Source organism: Conger conger, chromosome 6, assembly GCF_963514075.1.
Source record: "Conger conger chromosome 6, fConCon1.1, whole genome shotgun sequence".
Classification (NCBI taxonomy): Eukaryota; Metazoa; Chordata; class Actinopteri; order Anguilliformes; family Congridae; genus Conger; species Conger conger.
In genome coordinates this window covers 22,087,072-22,109,987 of record NC_083765.1, presented here as the reverse complement: position 1 = coordinate 22,109,987, position 22,916 = coordinate 22,087,072, and the positions used below count along the sequence as shown (strand labels likewise).

Genomic DNA, 22,916 nt, shown 5'->3' with positions numbered 1-22,916 from the left:
TAGAAAATGAATGGAATGCTTTGCTGAATTTTGTTTGCAAGCACCTTAAGCATGTGAGCTAGATTCATCCACAAAGTATTGCTGGATTGTTGTATTAACACAATAACTCAATGACAATCGGCACATGGGGAGTCATTAGATGAAGAAAAAATGATCGACTAAATGCTCCTGTGGGAAAAAGCGGGACTGAATGACCTATACCAGAGCCAATCTCAGTGACGCTAGTGAGCACTGTCTCTCAGCATGACCAGGAAATGAACTTCAGAAAAGAAGCCTGGTTTGGCCGCTTGGCTGAAACATGCCAGGGGCACAGGAGTGCCATATACACAGCCGCCATCTTGTTCTGTGTAGAGCCTGTTTTGGGATAACTTTGGGCCGCTTTGGACCTGGCCAGCCCTTGTTATGACTCTCTGTCCTGAGGTAGGGAGGTGGTACTCTGGCGTTATGGCAATAGTGCCTTTCCAAGTGCTAAGAAAATATGAATTTATATTTATATTTAAGTCATTTAGCAGACGCATTTAATCCAAAGTGATTTACAATTTCAAATCCAATAGCAAAGCATGCATGTAGAGCAGTTATAACCAAGAAAAATAGTAATCGTAACTGCAAGTTTTGCAGCGGCTGCAGGTATTTTCAGGGATAAATGGGTAAATCAGGAGGGAGGACTAAGATACAGTCTGAAAAGGTGTGTTTTCAGTCCACATCTAAATATCGGGAGGGATTCTGCTGTTCTGACAGTGGTAGGCAAGTCATCCCTCCACTGAGGAACCAGAAAATATTCCCCTGCCTTTCCACAGCGATCAGCACCGAGTGTCCCTTTCAACCAGCGGAGTCTTTACCCACTGCTGCAAATACTGCAGTTCAGAGGTCACAATCTTTAAACGATTCATGTGCTGCTTTTAATGCTCTTATAATCCAGCATGAGCACTCATCGCCTGCTAAATGGGTAAGCTTTGAACCAAGCTTTTAAATACATTTTTATCTGCCTATTTATATGCAGGAGCAGACACCAAATGCTTGTTATGTGCATGTTGAGTGCCAATTATAGGAAAATCGATGGATAATGAAGGAATGGTGACACACACACAGGTAAAGCCAGGAAGTTACCTGGAAAATACATCCCAGGAAAACCAGCACAAATTTATACAGATTATACCTACTCAGGGAAAGATTTACCCAGGAATTGGTTTTATTAACCCATTAATGTTGTGAGTGGAAGTTTTTGAATTCCTTTGGTACAGTTGTCAATCCCGTTGAGCTGGTCACAAATCTGTTGAAATGATTCATATCAGCCAATGTATGACGCTGCTGTGTGGGTTTTTCTTTACATACTCATCATCATTCAGTGTTTCTTTCTACACCAAACACGTATGACAAGTATGACCTCTGTGGTCATTTTCTAAACGTACCATTTCATTTTTAGTCTGCAAGTCTGTGCGTCGATGTGCCACTGTGCAGCTTTAATCACGTTCTGTAAAGCACATTCTTAGCCAGTGCTTCAGTCATGTTTCCACCACACTTTGAGCCTTGTGTGGAAGCGAAACCTTCGTTTTAAGCCTTCATCTCCGCAAAACCACATTCTGACACACAGAACAGGGGTTTTCAAACTTACCTGATCAAGGGACCCCCACCCAAGCATTCAGGGGACCCCATCATAAGCTCAAGAGGAATATATATAGATTCTGAAATATCTTCCCAAATCAATACATGGGCATTGCATGTGGAGTCAGGCCAGGGACCCCCTGTAGCAAACCCAGGACAAGGAGCATGGTTTTCATCTCCAAATCCGTTAGAACAGCTGCCTTTACAGTGGGGTGCCAAAATTTGCGCACTCTTGGTTTAAATATCTTTTACAATGAATCTGTTTGTGACTGAAAGCAAACCAGAACAAAATGAGACCTTTTTGCCAATTTAAAGCAAGATTGCTTTTTATTTAAATGTTTTACGGTTTATACATTATTTATAAAAAAGAGGAAAAGGGCCCTGTGCAAAAGTTTGGGAACCCTTTTGGATTATTCCTTATTACTTTTTAAAAGATGATTACAGACCCTGGTGATTTACTCGTTAGGGCTTCAATGGGTCAGGTGAATATAATTCCAGGGCTGAACTTTTTATTCTGAAATAACCCCATGCCTTCTAAAGTATTCTACTGCAGTGGCTGTTCTGTCTGGTGTTAACAACCATGGGTTCCTCTAAACAGTTCAATGATTTCAGAATGAAGAGTTCACTTCCACCAAGAAGGAGAATTCTACAAAAACTGTCTCAATGTTTCAAACTACCTGTCAGAAACATTATTAGACAAGGGAAGATAAATGGTACAGTTGAAGTCAAGGTAAGGTCTGGAAGACCAAGGAAGATTTCAGATAGAATGGCCAAACCCACACATCATTGCAAAAGAGTTGCAAAACACAGCAAACACAGGTATAGCTCTTCACAGGACCACAATACAACGTACATTAAACAACAAAGACCTACATGGCAGAGTTGCCAGAAAGAATGAGCAACACAAAATTCTGAGAAGTTCACAGTTCAATGATTTCAGAATGAAGAGTTCACTTCCACCAAGAAGGAGAATTCTACAAAAACTGTCTCAATGTTTCAAACTACCTGTCAGAAACATTATTAGACAAGGGAAGATAAATGGTACAGTTGAAGTCAAGGTAAGGTCTAGAAGACCAAGGAAGATTTCAGATAGAATGGCCAAACCCACACATCATTGCAAAAGAGTTGCAAAACACAGCAAACACAGGTATAGCTCTTCACAGGACAACAATACAACGTACATTAAACAACAAAGACCTACATGGCAGAGTTGCCAGAAAGAATGAGCAACACAAAATTCTGAGAAGTCTGAAGCCTTTTATAACAATGTGCTTTGGACTGATAAAACAAACATTTAACTTTTTGGCCACCACCAAAGAAGGTATGTTGTGGAGAAAAAAGGGTGAAATCCTTGGTAGAGAAGAACACCTTGCCAACTGTGGATCCATTATGCTATTGGGGTTGTCTTGCAGCTGGGGGCTCAGGACATATTGTGTGAGCAGAAAGAAGAATGCATTCCACAAAATATCAAGGAATTGAGGCTAATTTTCAAGGTCAGTCCAGACATTGAAGTTGAAGAGAGGTTAGGTATTCCTGTAAGACAATGATTCAAAGCATACTTCGAAAACAACCATTAACTGCCTCCAGGAAAGACGGATGAAGGTTTTGGAATGGCCCCACGTCCCCACGCATGAATATTATAGAAAATTTGTGGAGAGATCTCAAGCATGCCATCCATGCAAGGAGGCCAAAGAATATTTCTGAGCTAGAGGTGTTCTGCCAGGAAGCATGGGGAGAAATTTGTCCAAAAGCGAGAATTGAAAGACACTTAGCTGGCTACAAGTGTTTACAAGTGGTTAGAGTTGTCCAAGGAAAAGTTACTAACTGACAGGTTTCCCAAACATTTGCACAGGGCCTTCTTCCTTTTTTTATTATTTTGAAACTGTAAAAAAATGAAAATAATTTAAGAAATGTGTCATGTTTAAGTTTAAGGTTCGCTTCTGTTCAATATTAATTGTAAAAGGCCATGTTTTGCACACTACTGTACACGAGTAGAGCAAATGGAAAATGTGATGCTTGAATAAAAAAAAATTACAAAATGAATTCACTAAATTCACAATTTTTGCCCAATTAGGTCTTGCTTTTTTTGTTCTAAAGTCGGTCATCAATTTATCACCGTTTATCACTGTTCTCATAGTATTATATGTATAATATCCTATCTATCTATCAATACATCCATTATCTAACCTGTTCGGGGGGTGCTGGACTTCGATTGAATCCAAACTGAAAGCCCAGGAGTTTCACCCAGACCCCTGCAGACAGCTCCGATGCTCTTGTGCAAGATACTACCTCCACTGGCTCTGAGTGAGACCATGTCCACTGTACATTAGTCTGATATACGGCTTCATTGAGACTTTGAGGGAATGGAAGTTGATGCCGTTAAACGGCCGACGTGAGACCTGGAGTAGAGCTGGGCAGTAAAACTCTGCAGCCTAATGAAGTTGAGTGGAGCTGAGCTCTGCTGTTCTCGGAGAGCGATGTTAGTTTGGGAGGGCTGGGAGGCGTATATCGATGATGCCAGCGCACATCAGTCAGGGGGATCAGATGCAGGGGGGAGGAATTCAGCAGATGGTTTCTGAATAATTCACAGCTCAGTCTCTGGTTCCCGTCCAGTTTATCTGGGTTCAAGTTTCAGATCCTGCGCTTCTGTGATCAACTTCCAGATAATCTCAGGGTTGTCATCAAAAAAGCAATGGTGAATTCTGTCTCTACAGCAAACAAACCTTGAACTCACTACCGTCATCATATTTACAGGTAAACTGGACGGATGTTCACATCCGCTTCTCAGGAATTAAATGAGAGGGAAGCTCTCGCTGCTGTTCTTTAAAAAAAAAAAAAAAAAAAAAAACTTTAGTCCACTTATCACAGGCCAGTTATGTTAGTGTTCACACCCATCTCTGCAGGCCCCTATGCTAGACCAATTCACCCCATGTCCAATGTCCTGCTCGTGTCGAGATGCAGTCAAGTTGAGCGTAGTGGAACAATGGTGTGTTAAGAGCCCGGAAACGCAGAGACAGACGTCAGTTTGCGTGGCTCTTCCAGGACCCTTCAGTTCCCGCGACTCCGCCATCTCCAACAGGAGTGGCTCTGGCACCTGCACACCACCATCTTCCTCTCAGCGAGATGAAGCCCACATCCCCCTGAAGAAGCTTCCAGAATGTTCTGCCATGATTAACAAAGGATAGATTCCGCTCAGACATTAGGAAGTATTTTGAGCTGAGCTGAGCTGAGATAGGGAGACAGAGAGAGAGAGAGAGAGAGAGAGATGGGTGCTTGGAAAATAAAATTGCACCTCTAAGGCAGAAGCCCACAATAATCTATGAAAAAAATATTTATGATTCAGTCCACAAATTTTAGTACAGAATGTATCTCCCAGTAGAACAGGCAGGGAGGGGATCAACATTCTGCTGGGTCAATAAAACCTGCACTAACTACCGCAGCCACTGAATACGTCCCCTCAAGTAACTCTGCTTAACACAGGACCTCGGGTAGGCTGCTCAAGTCTATCAGAGGTACAGGATAAGTGGACCCAAAAAAGAATTCTGCATTTCAGTTTTGCGTTATCAAATCTTCACTTTACCCATAACATCCACATTGCTGAGCTGCAACTATGAAGCCAGGAAGAGGCAGCAGTAAGAACAAAGAAGGTAAATTAAACTACAAGTCCCAGAGGAGCAGCAACTCATCAGCATGCATCTCAAACAGCTAGCTTCTAACATTACCAAAAAGCAAGCAGAGAAAATGATAGTGGGTTTAAAAATCACCCCCAGAAGCTACACTCTCTAGGCCTCTCTCCGTTGCTGTTTAAACAAATTCTTGCCAAACAAACAGGCGCTGTCGAGCTACATTCATCTGACGCAGATCATGTGAGCTAGCTGGCAGCCTATCCTAGCGCTTCAGTCTGCAAGGCCACCGCCGGACCTGGGTATGGATGCAGCATTTCCCGGTCCTCATCTGTATTCCCGGAGCCGCGGACCGCAGAGTGGAGCACCGCCTACAGCCTCCAGGGTTCTGTCCCATGACACGACCGAGACCGGCAGAATCTTAATGTCGCCCCGAAAGTACATCAGACACCAGGACACAAAGTCACCGAGAGCAGGCCGGCGGGAATGCTAAGAGCCGGCCACGCTTCCACAAGTACCAGCCGTGATTGTCGAAAGCACTCCCACATTGAAACAAGCTCATTGACGCTAAAAATTATATTGCAGCACTTTCTGAGAAGATGAACAGCCATTATTTAGAGTACAGGACTCTGTATTCCTCTGTAATTGTGAGATATAAACACTGCAACCGTCACTGCGACTTGTTTTGATTGGGGAAGACACAAATTCACTAATTTAACTGATTATCACTTCATTTATAACGTCTCCAGAGCATCGTAAAGGAGGAACAGAGGCAGGGCTAGAGCAGCTCGCTGTCAGTCAGGCGTCCCAGAGGTTGGACTACACGTGTTGTGCCCGAGTGCTGCTGCTGAAGAAATGCCTGGTCAAACACTGACCTCTAGTGGACAGCGGTGGGGTTTTCTGGTTTGTACAGATAGTTGGTGACACGCTGTTTTCAACCTTCCAAAAGTAAGGTCTTTGTGATTTACTTGTGCATGAAAACCGCCAATGACGACAATGATTAATATTTCCGTTATCATTATAAATGTTTAAAGGCTGAATCAAAGTTCCGGGGTGGCTTAAACCAAACCAACAGAAAGATCATAACCTAACACATTACAGTGAGGAAAATGTATTTATTATATTAAGGATTACATATAAGTAAGACAACCATGTCTAATTCCCTGCATCACCCAAATCTAAACTGATCATTGGCAACCTTGCTGTTGCGGATTTGTGGATGGGTTTGGTCAGTGGGTTCAGTCAGTGAGTTCGGACCGGTTCGGACCGGTTTGGACCGGTTCAGAGTCCTCTCTCCGTCCACCCGCTCAGGGACCCACGCAGCGACATGACACACCATCTAAGAACAGGATCACCAGCTCCCTGCAGCCAATGAATTTGCACGGTCCTCGGATCTCCACCAATCGCAGCTCTCTCCTCTCTGTCCCTTGCCAAGGGTGGCGGGGGCTCATTTGGCCATGTAGGCTGCCAGGTCCTTGTCGAGGATCTGAGCGAATCGATGGTTGAGGAACAAGAGCTGACCGTGGGGGAGGAGCCGGTTGAGCGCTGCCTCAATACGGTCGCTCTTCAGGACCACCTGAGGAAGAGCGGTTCAGCTACGGTCAACTTCAGCTCACTGAACAGCAACTGCCGCCCAAACCTGTTCCTGGAGACCTACCGTCCTGTAGGTTTTACTCACAATGCACGTAAACCTACAGGATGGTAGATCTGCAGGAACAGGGTTGGGCAGCCCTGCTTTACAGCAACCTGGATCATGGTAGACAGAAGAACTTTCAGGACTGTATGTTCCAATATGGATATGAAAAGAAGGATTGCATTTGGTATAGCTTTTTATCTATGTAGGGGTAAACAAAATGTAAATTTTGTTTTCCATTTTGTGTTTTATTGTTTTGTGCCACATCCACTTTAAAATTCAGATAAATAATACAAAGTTAAATAAGTTCAAACTTTAACAGCAGTGGCGACATGCACAGCAGAACACATTTTATCGTTGTGCTGTTATCCACTATAGTGACATCTGGTTTGCAGTCAACCGTGATCTATGTCAATGCAACATCACACTCTGCTAATGTAAGCAGAGCCACAAACCTGGGCATTAGCCCCACACTCTCTGTCCCACACACTCTCTGTCCGACACACTCTCTGTCCCACACACTATCCCCACACTCTGTCCCACACACTCTGGCTCCACACACTCCCTCACCTCGCTCCACACACTCCCACACACTCTGGCTCCACACACTTCCTCACCTCGCTCCACACACTCCCTCACCTCGCTTCACACACTCCCTCACCTCGCTTCACACACTCCCTCACCTCGCTCCACACACTCCCGCACCTCGCTCCACACACTCCCTCACCTCGCTCCCAGGCCCTAGCAGTCGCAGGTTCTCCAGACACACCCTGGCCAGGCTGCGCAGAGCGCTCTCCCCGAGCAGCAGGTTCTCGTGGGGGGGGCAGACCAGCGTGAAGCCCACGCCCTGCACAGCCAGCCACAGCACCGTGACCCCCCCGGGGAAAGGGTCTCCTGCCCCCAACCGAAAAACCCCGCTGTCCGCGTCCATCAGAGCTGCAGACTCATCCCCCAGCACCGCCTCCACGGCCGGGCGCCCGCCCGCCTCACGCTGGAGCCCACACACGCTCCGTACCTGCCTGGGGGAGGGGAGGGAGGGAGGGGGGTGTCAAGAGTAACTTAGCCTACCTAGCATCTACCACTGTATCAAACCATAACAAAACGTAGCCTAGCATAACATTAGCCACTTGAGCAGTCAGGGTTAATATTAGACCTAGCAGTCTCAACTGGGTGCTGATTTTAAGGTGAAAACAAATACCAGCACACCCAGTAGCTCTCGAGGACCAGGGTTGGGGAACAGGGCTTGAAAATACTAATAATACAATGAACACAATAATTATTTGGACAGTGACACATTTTTTGTTATCTTGGTTCTGCACTCTAGTGCTTTGAGTTTGGAGCAATACATTGACAATGATTGAAGGTTGAACTGCAGACTGCCAGCACTAATTCGAGGGTGTTCTCATCCACATCGGATGAACCATTTAGAAATGACAGCACCTTCTGTACATGGTCCCCCTCATTTTAAGGTACTGCAAGTATTTTGTGGTTTTTGGCTTTACAGATGCATTTCATGAGGGATCTGTATTAATTTGCGTTGTTAATGAGTGCAGAGGAGAGCTGTTGATGTCTAGTATTGATTCCAAACTTTGCAATTGCTTTTGGAGATTGTTGTTGGGGTGTGACAACATGAGGAAAACAGCAGTGTTGATGCAAAATAAGCTGCCCGTCATACGGCCCAGAAATGAAAATCAATCAATCAGGAACACTGCAAAAACCCTGCAAGATGGCCAGAGAATACTCTCTAGGGTGAAGAAAACCCCCTTGACAATGGCTCAACAGATCAAAAACACTCTCCTGGATACAGGTGTAGATGTGTCAAAGTGTACCATGCATAGAATACTACACCAGCAGGACTAGAGGGTACACTACAAGATGCAAACCACTGATAAGCCTGCTGAACAGAAAGGCGAGATTACAATTTGCTAAAAAAAAACCCTAAAAGATCCCAAAGTCTTGTGGACAGATGAGACAAAGATTAACTACCAGAGTGATGACAAGAGGAAGAAGAAAAAAAAAATGCCCATGACCCAAAGCATACCACCTCATCCGTGAAACAAAATGGAGGGGGTGTTATGGAGGGTCTGATCCAGAATGCTGCAGCCCGTCTGGTATTCAATGTTCCCAGACATTCACGTCACCCCCCTGCTCAACAACCTTATTCAATCACTTATCAAGACATATACACCAGCAAGACCCCTCCGTTCTGCCACTTCGTGCCGTCTGGTGCCTCCCCCTCGCCACACCTGCACTTCTCGCTCACGACTGCTGTCTGTCCTGGCCCCACGGTGGTGGAATGACCTCCCGGTGGATGTCAGAACGAGTCTCTGACCTCTTTCAAGCGCAGACTGAAGACTCATCCCTTCAGGCTACACCTTTCCCTCCCCAACTCACCACCATGATTAGCCTTATATATGCCATAGACTGTAATGGCACTTATATAGTTGTATAGATATAGTTGTTTTTTTGTATTAGCTAGTATTGTTGTACTCGGGGTATTCTAGCTGCCAACTGTGGTATGCAAGTTTGGAAGTTAATGTATTATTCAAGGGTTCCGATTGTATCTGTATGGTTACATTAGGACTCGGAACTGTACTGTCCTCTCAAGTCCTCTTCGCACTTGTACTTGTGTTTGATCTGGACTTCTTTGTACATCGCTCTGGATAAATGCCTTTTAATGTAATGTTATGGCTTAGGCCAGTATGGGTGGCAGAACGACTCACTTGTCTTCACTGATGATGTGACTGCAGACAGAAGTATAACAATGAATTATGAAGTCTACAGAAATATTTTATCTGCTCAAATAAAACCAACTGCCTCCGAATTTATTGGAAGGCACTTCATCAGGCAACAAGACAACGACCTGAAACATACTGCTAGAGCAACAAGGTGGTTTTTAACTGACTGGCTGAGTCAATCATCGGATCAGAATCCAATTGACCATGCATTGTTCTGAGGCCAGTGCCTTGGTCAATGGCAACAGCAAGAGCACACCTAACCTGACATGTCTTTGAGTGACCCATAGTAAACCCACGAACACAGAGAGAACATCTATACCACTATACCACCATGCCACGCATTGGGGTTCATGTCCATGTATAATCCAAAAAAAAACAAAAAAACAACTGCAAGGCACTCAATCTCCAGACAAAACAATTAAAAAGCTTTCATCGTTTGGCTATATCATGATAGAAAAACATGATGATATCATGCTATTGCTAAAAAAGAAAAATCTTTTTTTCTGGAGATTAAGTGCCTTGGAGTTTTTTGTATACTCCTCTCCGACAGCATCTGCATATGAGAGAAGCTTATTAAAAGCATTAATATTGTGCCTGTGATAGCCTTTGGACTTATGTGAATATGTAAAGACGCTCTTACGCTTGTTTACTCCATACATATGCACTGTGGTATAGTTTGGCTGCCTGTTCCTGACTTTAGCAATAAGAGACTTAATGTTATTACTCTAAATGAGCCTATTTTGAGCACGCTCATGCGCTTGGGTTTGAAGGTCACTCTCGATAAGGGATGCTAAACGAACAGCAGGCCATGTTATCATCCTACCAGAGGCACCATGAAATCAGCTGGCTAATTAAGAAGCGTCAAAGGCATGGCTGAGAAACTCTGATTTAAGGCCTGAAATAACCTGCTCTCACTTCCTGTGTGGAAATGTGATATTATACTTCTGCAGGAGAACAAACCTGCATCTCCACCACTCTGAGTTCCTAACTTATAATCTAAGTCACTCTCACTCGGCGTCTGCTTGCATATATTAATTTCTGACAAGGTATGAGGTCGAGAGCGCCATATGGCAATCTTGGGATTTTATGGTAGTTATGCTTGAGTGCCATATAGACTGAAAGGGTTAATGTTGCCAGTTTTACTGAAACAGAACAGAGTGTTAATGTAGCCAGTTTTAGTAACAGAACAGAACGTTAATGTAGCCAGTTTTAGTAACAGAACAGAGTGTTAATGTAGCCAGTTTTATTAACAGAACAGATCGTTAATGTAGCCAGTTTTAGTAACAGAACAGAGTGTTAATGTAGCCAGTTTTAGTAACAGAACAGTGTTAATGTAGCCAGTTTTAGTAACAGAACAGAGTGTTAATGTAGCCAGTTTTAGTAACAGAACAGAGTGTTAATGTAGCCAGTTTTAGTAACAGAACAGTGTTAATGTAGCCAGTTTTAGTAACAGAACAGAGTGTTAATGTAGCCAGTTTTATTAACAGAACAGATCGTTAATGTAGCCAGTTTTAGTAACAGAACAGAGTGTTAATGTAGCCAGTTTTAGTAACAGAACAGTGTTAATGTAGCCAGTTTTAGTAACAGAACAGAGTGTTAATGTAGCCAGTTTTAGTAACAGAACAGTGTTAATGTAGGCAGGTTTGTGAAGGTACCCGTCATGGCTCACCTTGCCACCAGGGCCAGTTTCTCCCTCTGCAAGAGGCGTCTCTCCTCAGGACAGAGGTCTGGGGCGGGGGTGTTCGGCAATGCCTCCCCCTCCTCGGGGCCGAACACACGGGAGAACAGGATCCGACTCCCCCCCACTGGGAGCCCGCTGACGGGGCCCAGGGTGTGGATGAGGAAGCAGTGCACCATGGGACTGCGCGCAGGAACGCCGAGAAGAGAAGTGATGTCACCGCAAGGCACTTCTCCCTTTAGGCTGACACTCCAGAATGCGACTGCCCTCCTTAAAAAAATCAGAGATGACAAATGATACTGCAGGCAGAGCAAGGGCCCTGTTTTAGAAAGAGGGACTGATAAAAAAATCTTTTAAACACACAGCAAAGTTGGGAGGACTATACCTCCAATTACAGGAGAAAGAGAGACTCCATCCATCCATCCATTATCTTAACCCGCTTATCCTGAACAAGGTCGCAGGGAGGCTGGAGCATATCCCAGCATACATTGGGCGAAAGGCAGGAATACACCCTGGACAGGTCACCAGTCCATCGCAGGGCACACACACCATTCACTCATACACTCACACCCACGGGCAATTCCAATTCCAATCTCCAATCAGCCTAACCTGCATGTCTTTGGCCTGTGAGAGGAAACCGGAGTACCCGGAGGAAACCCACGCGCACACAGGGAGAACATGCAAACTCCACACAGAGAGGCCACGGCCGACTGGGATTCAAACCCAGGACCTCCTTGCTGTGAGGCGAGACTCTGCCATAATTAATTTTACATTTACACAAATATTGTTCACTGATATTTCTATAAAAACACCCCTTTCCTTATTTTCTTACATGTGGAAATGTTTTTATCACTTAAGTTAACAACTTTGTGACTTGTAACAAGGCCCTAAAAAAGGTGGTTGACAAGTGGCACACAAAAAGTCATGAACAGCAAAGCAAGTATTGCATATTTTAGGGTCTAACTGCTTGAAATTTTCCCAAGCTGTTTTCTCATGTGAAATGATATATACTCAGTGAGCACTTTATTAGGCATTTATTAGACTTAAATTTAAGGCAAAATTAGAAATTAAAAACCTCTTTCCACTGGGTGTCATTGTCTCCCCATTGTTGTCCACAGCCCATGTCAATGGGGCAGGAGGATCCCCAGTGGAGCAAAGCTGGACTGATTCTGTGTGTTATTGGCCTCAGATACAAGCCATGCAGTCCTCCACATTATAATAATCACTTTATTTGTATAGCACTTTGAGCATACAGCACAAAGTGGTTTACAGCAGTGAAATCAAATGCCATAAAAATACACACAATGCCATAAGAGACAACACAATACTTGATGGATAACAATGAATAAATAATGTAATTCACCTTCACTGTTGGTATATGATTTTACATTGAGCTAAGATTTTATCACATAAACACTGCAATCTTCATAAAGACCCTCCTTTTTATTTTGGGAGTGTTATTATTGGACTACTCCTGTATTGTGGAGACAGAGATAAACAAAATAGCCAACAGTGTCATTTCACAAGATATAAAAATGTCACTGACAAACTCACCCACCAAACCCTAATAGCATGGATTTTCTGTAAGACACAAGTCAGATCCTAAAATGAGCTCAAACCATCCAGTGTGGCTTTATTATATCTGTGAAAATCGCATGTCTGAATAATGTCAGCAAGTCCCGCTGTTAGCCAATATCTGTCTTCATTACTCATCAGCAAAACGTTGCAAATGAAGATGGCTAACGGGGTGACGTGCGTTAAAAACTCTAGTCAGGAGCGCGTCTGTGGTTAGCTAGTCACCTGAGCACGCACTTCATCCCTCAGAGAGAAACTGCCCCACCTGCTTGTGTGACAAAAATTCTGCCTTATTTACAACAGAGGTGGCGAGGCAGTACTGAAACAGGGTTGTCCAAAACACAGCCCCAGGGTCCCTTGAGTGTGCCCTGTGTATGTCCAGGTGTCATTTTTGTTTTTGGTATCTAAAGAACTTTCATTAGGTTTAAATGGGGCTACGTTAGGTTATCCTATACTGGACTGAAGTGTTGAAAGCACGTCTTAAACCATCTTAGAATCCCAGGGGGTCTTAGCTGGAATTTTCAGCAGAATTTCCTAAAGTCTGGATGTGTTGACACACAGGTACTGGAAACACGATAAAAGTGTTTCTACATTTGCAGATTTACCACATATTCACAGCCATCGCTGATATGGTCACGATTCGGTTGGCAGACCAGAAAAGCCCAAAATGTCATGCCATGGTACTGCATGGGGGGCAGCCTATAGTCTAGAACAGTGGTCCTCACTCCTGGTTCTTGAGAGCCGCAGGGTGTGCTGGTTTTTGTTTTCACCTTTATACCAAGAAACCAGGTAACACTAGTTAACTGTAATTGACTGCTTTACTGATCTGATCAATTAAGTGCTGAGTAACAACAAAAGCCAGCACACCCTGCAGCTCTCCAGGACCAAGAGTGCGGACCACTGGCCTAGTGGTGAATTTGCTTGACCAGGCCCCTGGAAGGTTGGTGGTTCCAGCTCCAGTGACGCCTTGAGCAAAGCCCTTGATCCCACATTACTCCAGGGGGGATTGGCTTAGTCTGGTCAACATTATTGTGTGTCGCATAAGAGCGTCAGCTAAATAACTGTAATATAATGCATGCGTATACATCATAGCATACTCTCCCAATCCGCCGATAATCCCAATACGTCAATTGCCAGCTCAATTACGTCAATTGAGCAACGGAGGCCGTTCTACTTGCAATTCTCATTGGTAAAGGCGACGGAAACTAATTTGAGTTTCAAGGTCCCATTTCAAAGTACCGTTTCTTACTGCTTAAGATCCCGAAATACCTCAAGTCTATCGGAATTGGGACCAACTGCTTTATGACACCCCGAATAGTGCCAAGTGAAACTCTACACACCCAGATGAAGCTCTGGAACGACGACCGATTATTTTATTAACCAAAAATATGACAATCTAATAATTGCCTGCAATCCATTCCTTGTAATCCGTCAATCACGCAAAATAGTAAAACATTTCCCATATAGTCTACCCAATTTTACCTCCGGTTTCACATTACATGGACATACAGTTAGCTAGCTAATTTAGCGAGGTAAACAATGTTATTTGGCTGAATATGGAATATTGGACGAAACTAAAAAATATCAGCTAACTAGCCAGCAAGTGGGCTGGTTCCTTGCTGACGTTCAGTCTAAGCTAATTTAGCTAACTAGCCTAGCAACACATTTACGTCCACGTTTCGTACTCTTATTTTAATACCTAGTATGCTACATTTATTTGACGTCAATTCAGCATTAACACAACACGTAATTGCTGACAGTAATTTGTCCAGCAACATGCTTACCTTCACTTTAGGCCAGATTGTACCGATTTTGGTTCTGCATTTTCAAGCCAGCCTGCAGCTTCATTCACTTGAGTCATTCTGGGAGATGTAGTTATTTACAGCGAATACTTACTTTGAATGGCAGAAGATAAAACTACAAACACTACAAAGCAATAGCTGGTTCCTGGTTACAAACGAAACTTCGTTCGTTTGAGGTATGTGATTGGTCTGTACCTTGCAGTCTATGGTATGGACTGGAAAAGCTGTTGACAATTAATCCGCTTGCAGAATTTTTTAAAATTATATCTGGTTGGCCATATCTACATTTAAAGATGAATCATACAATATTAATAAGGAAATAGTTTTCATTACAAGAGTACTTATTTTACTACCGTGTGAAATGTATCTGTACAAATGGATTATGACTGAGAATAAGAAATAAACTCAAGGGGGCAGCAGTAGCCTGCATCATTAATAGTAACTTCTCGATTAGTTTGTCAATTCTGTTCGCACCTTTTTTTCGGCTTCTTCCATTACGCAACAATTAGTTCTGTTTACGTCCTTCTGATGACTTCAAGAACAGCCAGCGCTCTCTACTGGATCTCCGCCTGGCGCCACTGATTCAATTAAAAACACAATATGTGATGTACGCAATGAAGACTATAACTCCCTGTAACCAAAGGCAGAGTAGGCTATGCAGACTACTGCTCTCTCCTAGAACCAAACTTTTCGAGGTTTCAGGTCTAATTCTCAGCTGGAAAAGGCAGTCCCTTTGTAACCCTGAGCAAGGTTCTTATACTTCAATAAATATGCAAAGGTGAAAATATGGAAAAGGGTAGGTCTAATCCGTGTAAATTTCCCTGGATACACCATTGGAAGTGAAATATTGACTTGGTCCCCAAGCTCATTTAAATGGCCCCAGCCCTGTGTCCTCCCTAAGCACTGCAGTAAGGTCGCATGCTCACAAAGATCAGTCTGCATAATGATAAATTAATCTTCCCCTGCACAGGTTTGTAATCATAATCATCAGAAAATATATTTTTTAAAGATTTTCAAGGGCCCAATTTCAGATTCTACTCAGGTCATGGAGAGTTCCTCCCTGAAATTATGAGACCATTTCTGTATGTTGCACGAAGGACCAGTTAAACCTATTACACTCAAAGAGAGAAGCCATTAAACTGCCAAATTGGTTTAAGACAGCAAAAACACTGCTAAACATTATATAAGCTTTCTTTCTTAACATTAACATCAACTATAAGTCTACTGTGAACTCATTTTAATTTTAATTGCTGACTTTTAACGCTTTCTAAACATCTACTTCGCTGAATGTATTACTCTAAATTATAGCAAATATACTATATCAAACAACTGAGCCTTCTGGAAAATTGCTGTACAAGAATTGCATGTTGCAAGTTTTGTGCAATCATATAAAGAATAAAAGTGACTGTTCTGCATTAACAAAATTGATGTTGTTCTCTTGCCTTTAGATTCTGTGGAAGAATACACGAATCTCAGACAAACTGTTAACTCTGTAAGAGGCAGTACTTTCTTTAGTTTGCTAGTTTAAAGGCCCACTCAGTAATTTCAGTTGCTAATAAAATGCTAATGGCTTACAATGGGCAAAAAGACGAAGATATGGTACAGTGTAGAATTATTCTCTGAATAAAAATAACAGTAAAGATCCTGATAAAAAGCACTTGGATTGAGTGGAACCACAAGACCACACTTCCCTTCTAGTTGTTTGCCTTGCCTATTGCAAACGACAGCAGTAACAAAGGCTCAGTATCACAGAGTTCAGTGAGCTAAGAAAAGTTGCTTCCCAGGTTGGGAAACTCTCTGGCGTTCTTGGTGATACCCCATTTTGCATCTCTGGAGGTTACACTGATGTTCTCCACTTCTTTTGCATTATAATGTAAAAGAGGAAGGAATAACTGTTATTAATTGTAGCCCTTGACATCACCAAGACATCGATAGCTGTGCCAGTTTCCACCACTGCCCTGCTTGTGCACTAATCATGTTGGAGTGTCATGGTAACATCAGGAAGTTCCTTACAATCATGACTGACTGTCCCAAAGGTGAATATTCCCCTTTCTCTTTTCATGAGTACAAGAGGTCCGGGTGCTTGATCTCCCCCCTATCCATAATATGGGGTTTAATGGTTTGGCACAGTTTTTAGAGTGAAAGAGAACTGTTGATTGGTGGTTGGGCGGGGGACCATGACTGCTCCTTAACAGTTTGGCAGTAGCTGGTATCCACTGGATTTGTCATTCAAATAGGAGACCCATGGAGAGTGTAATCCATAGGGCCTGGTGTAAAGTAGGTTTTCTAGATGAAGTGAGAAGTCTACATCCAGGCATCCATCTTTTATGTAGGCCAATCTTGTCGGTGTGGGTGCAGGCTTTTGTTTTAGCCCAGCCCAGATTTAACAATTTAACTAATCATGGTATTCAATCAAGATCTTGATAAGTAGAATTAGCTGTCTTTATGCTTATTATTATTTTGTTTATTAGCAAAACAAAACCCTGTAGACTATTCCATTTCAGAGTGTGGACCTGGTCAGGCTCATGGTACCGTAAGGTTATCAATCTGATAAGTGAGACAGCTGGACTGCACACACACTTGGTCTGCCTTTTTGAAACTTTGACCTGCCTTTTGGAAAGTGGTGGACAGTTGGCAAAGCAATATACAACTATATATAACCACCAGAGGGCGCAAATATGTTTACATATTTTGTTCGGACATTCTTCCCCAAAATTAAAATAGATGCTGGTTCACAATAAACAAAATGTTAGCATTAAAGTTATTTTTGAGGCGCACGCGTTTGCCTGTGAGTCCAAATCTGCATTCAACATCAATTATTATGATAGTTATCATGAATATTATGATTAGCAATTCCGTGTTACTTCTAAGACTTGGCAACAGCTGCATTTGTTGGGTGAGAATACTTGTTTAACAGACACTCTTCGCAACTGATTTGCAAGGGTCAGACTGTACTATGTTTTTGAAAATCTTGCTGAGGGATTGGGCTGAAGTTGTCCAGTTGCAGTCTGTCCGAGAGGAGGAAGAAGTGTCAGCGAGCCGAAGAATACAGGCGTATCTCCATTCTCTGTTCTCTTTACGATTGGCCATCTGCTGTTGGAACTGCGGGAACGGAACGGAGCCCTCCCCAGTTAAAGGATTAGAAGTATTTTGTTTAATATAATAAATTACCGTAATGCATTTTCATCTGTGGTTGCATTCAGCACTGTGCGGTTATGGATGGATATGTTATTTTATGATAGCATAAATGTTCTAGTTTAGTATAAATAGGCCTATGGCCTTTGGCGGTGCTGATTTGTGTCTCCTTATCCTTCTCTCGGTAACAGTAGCATACACTATTGAAAATCATGGAAGTGTGCTTAAAGATAACGGTAATAAAGGGATTAGAAACCAAGTATAGGGAATACGTGCGTTAAACATCCAATGAAAACACAAACCAGGGGCTCTTACATGTGCTGTTTGTCTATCCAGTTGGAATAATTCAGCTTTTTTGGAATTGTTAAATATTAAACATTTGTGGGATGACACCAAAATGAAAACTGCTTTGCGAGGGTTTGAACTTTAGGACGAATGATCGTGCTAGTTTGCCACATCCTGTTTTTGGCTTTTTCTGACACGCATATGACAGCGCCTACCGCTTCAGCGGCATACGAACAAAATGTTATCCGCTCAGTTGGTCCGGAACCAACGCCTTATTCTTGTTTTCTAACACGGATTACACGACCACAGGAAATCTTTTCGGTTGAGTCCACACGCTCAACAACAACAGTTAAAGACTGCAATCCGGCAAGAACAGATGATCGGTTCTCTTCTTTTTTATGACATTTTTACATTTTTGTGATTTGCTTTTAATCCAAAGCGACTTACAAGTGCATAGGTTCTACCATAAGTCAAAGCATCACATCCAGAACTATGAAAATACACATGGAATGCTGTTCTAAACATAGTCGTCATCATAAGTGCAATTACTTTTTTTTTTTGGAGGGGTTAGACAAGGATAGGGATAACAGAAGTTCATTTTCAGACCCTTGTCATTGAACGTGGCTTACACCTTTAGTGAGAAACCCGTTTAATTCGGTTAACTAGTTTACAAACAGATATTATTTAAATGCATTATATATTTTCAGCAGGTAACGTGCCGTGTGTGAAGCGATTCAGTTACGAGGGTCCTGTTACTGAGCTGCTCTCTGTCCTCCAGGCTGTGAGCTGCAAGCCGTTTCCCAGACAACCGTGTAACGAGCCCACAGCTGCCTGTCAGTCAAACCACAGCTTACAGAAGCGTGGCGTCACCAGCTCTCGCTGGGTCAGGCAGCACCATCAAGAGTCACACTTAAGTAGAATGCTATGACCAGAGCGACCAGCGGCCTCAGTAGCAGCTGTGCTGAACAGCTGTCTGTCATTGTTAGTTAGGTTGGGGCCCCCTCATTCTCACAGCTGCTCTACACTAACACAGAGGGGGGGTCTGTCCCATTAAAACACAGCCTCCCTACTTTTCAGCACTAGCTGACTGGCACATGTCAACTGTCAGTCACTATTCAGCTCAGCCAATTTACTGTCAATAAAACATTTTTTGCATTTTATTTATTATTATTATTTTTTTTTTTTATTATTTTTAATGTATAAAAAGTCAAACAGATGCATGCTGCAGCTTTGATTTCTGACTACACTTGATGAGCAACGTGGCTTTTATATTTTACATTGAACTTTGAGTTACATCCTCAAATATGAATCACCTCTCTCCTTCTTCCTGTGAATAAAGACAAGGGTGAACAGGAAGTAACCTCACAGTGGCTGGGGGCCTGTCCTCTGAATAGCCAATGACTGTTCAAGGCTGGGGTTTGAAATCTGAGGAAGTGGGACTGTGTGGCACCCTCTCCTGTTAATGAGTCACATTTTGCACAAACTTGTTCTTAGCAAAGATGGTTAATTACTATGAAGGCAAACTAATAATGATAAGTAATCAATAAATAAATGTTCAAATAGGTGTTCAGATGATCAAATAGGCCTTGGTCCTATTTGTTGTGCAGGTTTAAATTGTACTTCCCTCTAGGGTCTTTCAGCGCACTTATCCCTGGTTATGGGTATGCACTTTGCACTTTGTTGTACGTCGCTCTGGATAAAAGCGTCTGCCAAATGCCATTAATGTAATGTAATGTAATAAATAAATGAACAGCAAATACATAGATACAGTCAAAAAGTATTGGAACAGCAAGGCCAATTCCTTTGTTTTTGTAATACACTGAATACATTTTGGTTTTAGATAAAAAGATGAACACGAGACAAGAGTTCAGAATTTCAGCTTTTATTTCCTGGTATTTACACTATTATTAACTGTTAAACTACTTACAACATAACAAGTTAAGGTCTGGTGATTGACTTGGCCAGTCTATAACCTTTCACTTTTTATCCCTAATTAAGTCCTTTGTTGTGTTGGCAGTATGTTTTGGAACATTGTCTTGCTGCATGATGAAGTTTCTCCCAATTATTTTGGATGCATTTATCTGTAATTTGGCAGACAGAATTTTTTTCATTTTCAGGACATTCCAAGTTGTTGTACAAGCGATCCCCAATGATCTCCCTCGATTTTCCCTCTTTTCTAAGCATCATACTGGCTTGCTTTTCTCCCAAAGACAGCTCTCTGGTCTTCATGTTTTCTAACACAAATGCAGTCTTCACAGGCAAAACACAAGGCTAAAACCAAGAGTAGACATTCAGAACTATTTATTGTTTAACCATTCAATCTAACAGAACACATCTGGGCAACAAGAAACAAGTGTCAGTCACATGTTCCAATACTTTTACTCACCTAAAAATTGCATGGTCTGATACCAAAGGTGATATTACATAACATTACACGTAATTTGGCTGACGCTTTTATCCAAAGCGACTTACAGTTGATTAGACTAAGCAGGAGACAGTCCTCCCCTGGAGCAATGCAGGGTTAAGAGCCTTGCTCAAGGCCCCAACGGCTGTGCGGATCTTATTGTGGCTACACCAGGGATTGAACCACTGACCTTATGGGTCCCAGTCATGTACCTTAACCACTACGCTACATGCCGTATGTTCTAAGTTGTTTAATACCAGGCAATAAAAGCTGAAATTTGGATCTGTCATGTCATGTAGATCTTTTGACTCAACTGTCTTCAGTGTATAGCAAAAACAAAAGAATTGACCCTGCAGTTCCAATACTTTTGGAGGGGTCTGTATATACAGTGGTGTGAAAAAGTGTTTGCCCCCTTCCTGATTTCTTATTTTTTTGCATGTTTCTCACACTTAAATGTTTCAGATCATCAAACAAATTTAAATATTAGTCAAAGACAACACAAGTAAACACAAAATGCAGTTTTTAAATGAAGGTTTTTATTATTAAGGGAGAAAAAAAATCCAAACCTACGTGGCCCTGTGTGAAAAAGTGATTGCCCCCCCTGTTAAAACATAACTTAACTGTGGTTTATCAAACCTGAGTTCAATTTCTCTAGCCACACCCAGGCCTGATTACTGCCATACCTGTTCTCAATCAAGAAATCACTTAAATAGGACCTGCCTGACAAAGTGAAGTAGACCAAATGATCCTCAAAAGCTAGACATCATGCCGAGATCTAAAGAAATTCAGGAACAAATGAGAAAGAAAGTAATTGAGATCTATCAGTCTGGAAAAGGTTATAAAGCCATTTCTAAAGCTTTGGGACTCCAGCGAACCACAGTGGGAGCCATTATCCACAAATGGCGAAAACATGGAACAGTGGTGAACGTTCCCAGGAGTGGCCGGCCGAAGAGACTGGGCAAAAATGGCCTGCATGGCAGAGTTCCAAGACAAAAACCACTGCTGAGCAAAAAGAACATTAAGGCTCGTCTCAATTTTGCCAGAAATACATCTTGATGATCCCCAAGACTTTTGGGAAAATACTCTGTGGTCTGACGAGACAAAAGTTGAACTTTTTGGAAGGTGTGTGTCCCATTACATCTGGCGTAAAAGTAACACCGCATTTCAGAAAAAGAAGATCATACCAACAGTAAAATATGGTGGTGGTAGTGTGATGATCTGGGGCTGTTTTGCTGCTTCAGGACCTGGAAGACTAGCTGTGATAAATGGAACCATGAATTCTGCTGTCTACCAAAAAGGGAGAAGGAGAATGTCCGGCCATCTGTTCGTGACCTCAAGCTGAAACGAACTTGGGTTCTGCAGCAGGACAATGATCCAAAACACACCAGCAAGTCCACCTCTGAATGGCTGAAGTAAAACAAAATGAAGACTTTGGAGTTTCCAATGTGGCTGAATTACAACAATTCTGCAAAGATGAGTGGGCCAAAATTCCTCCACAGCGCTGTAAGAGACTCATTGCAAGTTATTGCAAACGCTTGATTGCAGTTGTTGCTGCTAAGGGTGGCCCAACCAGTTATTAGGTTTAGGGGGCAATCACTTTTTCACACAGGGCCATGTAGGTTTGGATTTCTTTTCTCCCTTAATAATAAAAACCTTCATTTAAAAACTGCATTTTGTGTTTACTTGTGTTGTCTTTGACTAATATTTAAATTTGTTTGATGATCTGAAACATTTAAGTGTGACAAACATGCAAAAACATTTGACATCGGGAAGGGGGGGCAAACACTTTTTCACACCACTGTACATCTGTACATAGATAGAGACAGAGAGACATTCAGTCAGACACACAGACAAACATATATAGATAGATTGATAGAATGATTGATTTCAATTGTCATTGACCAAACAACAGAACAGTCCTCACTGGAACAGCAGTCACATCAGAAACAGATCATCACTAACTCATCCATATATGTGAAACTAGTCTGCAAAATGTCTGTAAATGGGGCAAACTTAAAATAGTTCTCTCCAAGGCTAAAACTTAAGCCGTCTGAGGAGGTTTCTGAGGAGACGTCTCTTATCCACGGCCTGGAGACAGAGAGGAGACTGCAGACCAGGGAAAACTTCTCTGGGAGTTCTGGGAACATGAGGAAAAGGGCCCCCTGAGAAAGGCAGAAGTGAGGGAGTGAAAAAACAAAAGAAGGGAGATGATGCAGGAAAAGAGGATGAAATAGCCATTGAATGTGAGAGGGGAAAGGAGAAAAGATTAATAGAAAGCAGAGAGAAAGAAGGAGGAATAGAAGAAAGGGGAAAAGATTAATGTGAAGAAGGAAGAGAGAAAGAAGGAATCAATGAAAGAGAAAAGTATGCTGTTAGAATGAAGAGGTACAAAATAATGCTTATTTGAGGAAGAGGAAAAAAAGATATTACTTTGATGAGAA

General features: G+C 42.5%; 1 protein-coding gene across 4 annotated transcripts; it reads right to left on the bottom strand.

The window, feature by feature from the left end:
* Positions 1-6,320: 6,320 nt before the first annotated feature.
* On the bottom strand, positions 6,321-14,790 carry ap5s1 (adaptor related protein complex 5 subunit sigma 1). 4 transcript variants are annotated; one of them, XM_061246222.1, is made up of 5 exons: positions 14,634-14,768; positions 12,829-12,855; positions 11,266-11,544; positions 7,586-7,877; positions 6,321-6,801 (listed from the first exon to the last, which is right to left on the bottom strand). In XM_061246222.1, the coding sequence occupies exons 2-5, from the start codon at positions 12,846-12,848 to the stop codon at positions 6,673-6,675; spliced, it is 720 nt and encodes a 239-aa protein (XP_061102206.1). In that variant the 5' UTR covers positions 12,849-12,855; positions 14,634-14,768; the 3' UTR covers positions 6,321-6,672. The 4 variants fall into 4 exon arrangements, with proteins under 4 accessions (XP_061102206.1, XP_061102208.1, XP_061102207.1 ...); XM_061246224.1 differs by lacking the exon at positions 12,829-12,855 and having other exon boundaries at positions 14,634-14,790; XM_061246223.1 differs by lacking the exons at positions 12,829-12,855; positions 14,634-14,768 and adding an exon at positions 12,350-12,765.
* Between the last annotated feature and the right edge of the window lie 8,126 nt (positions 14,791-22,916).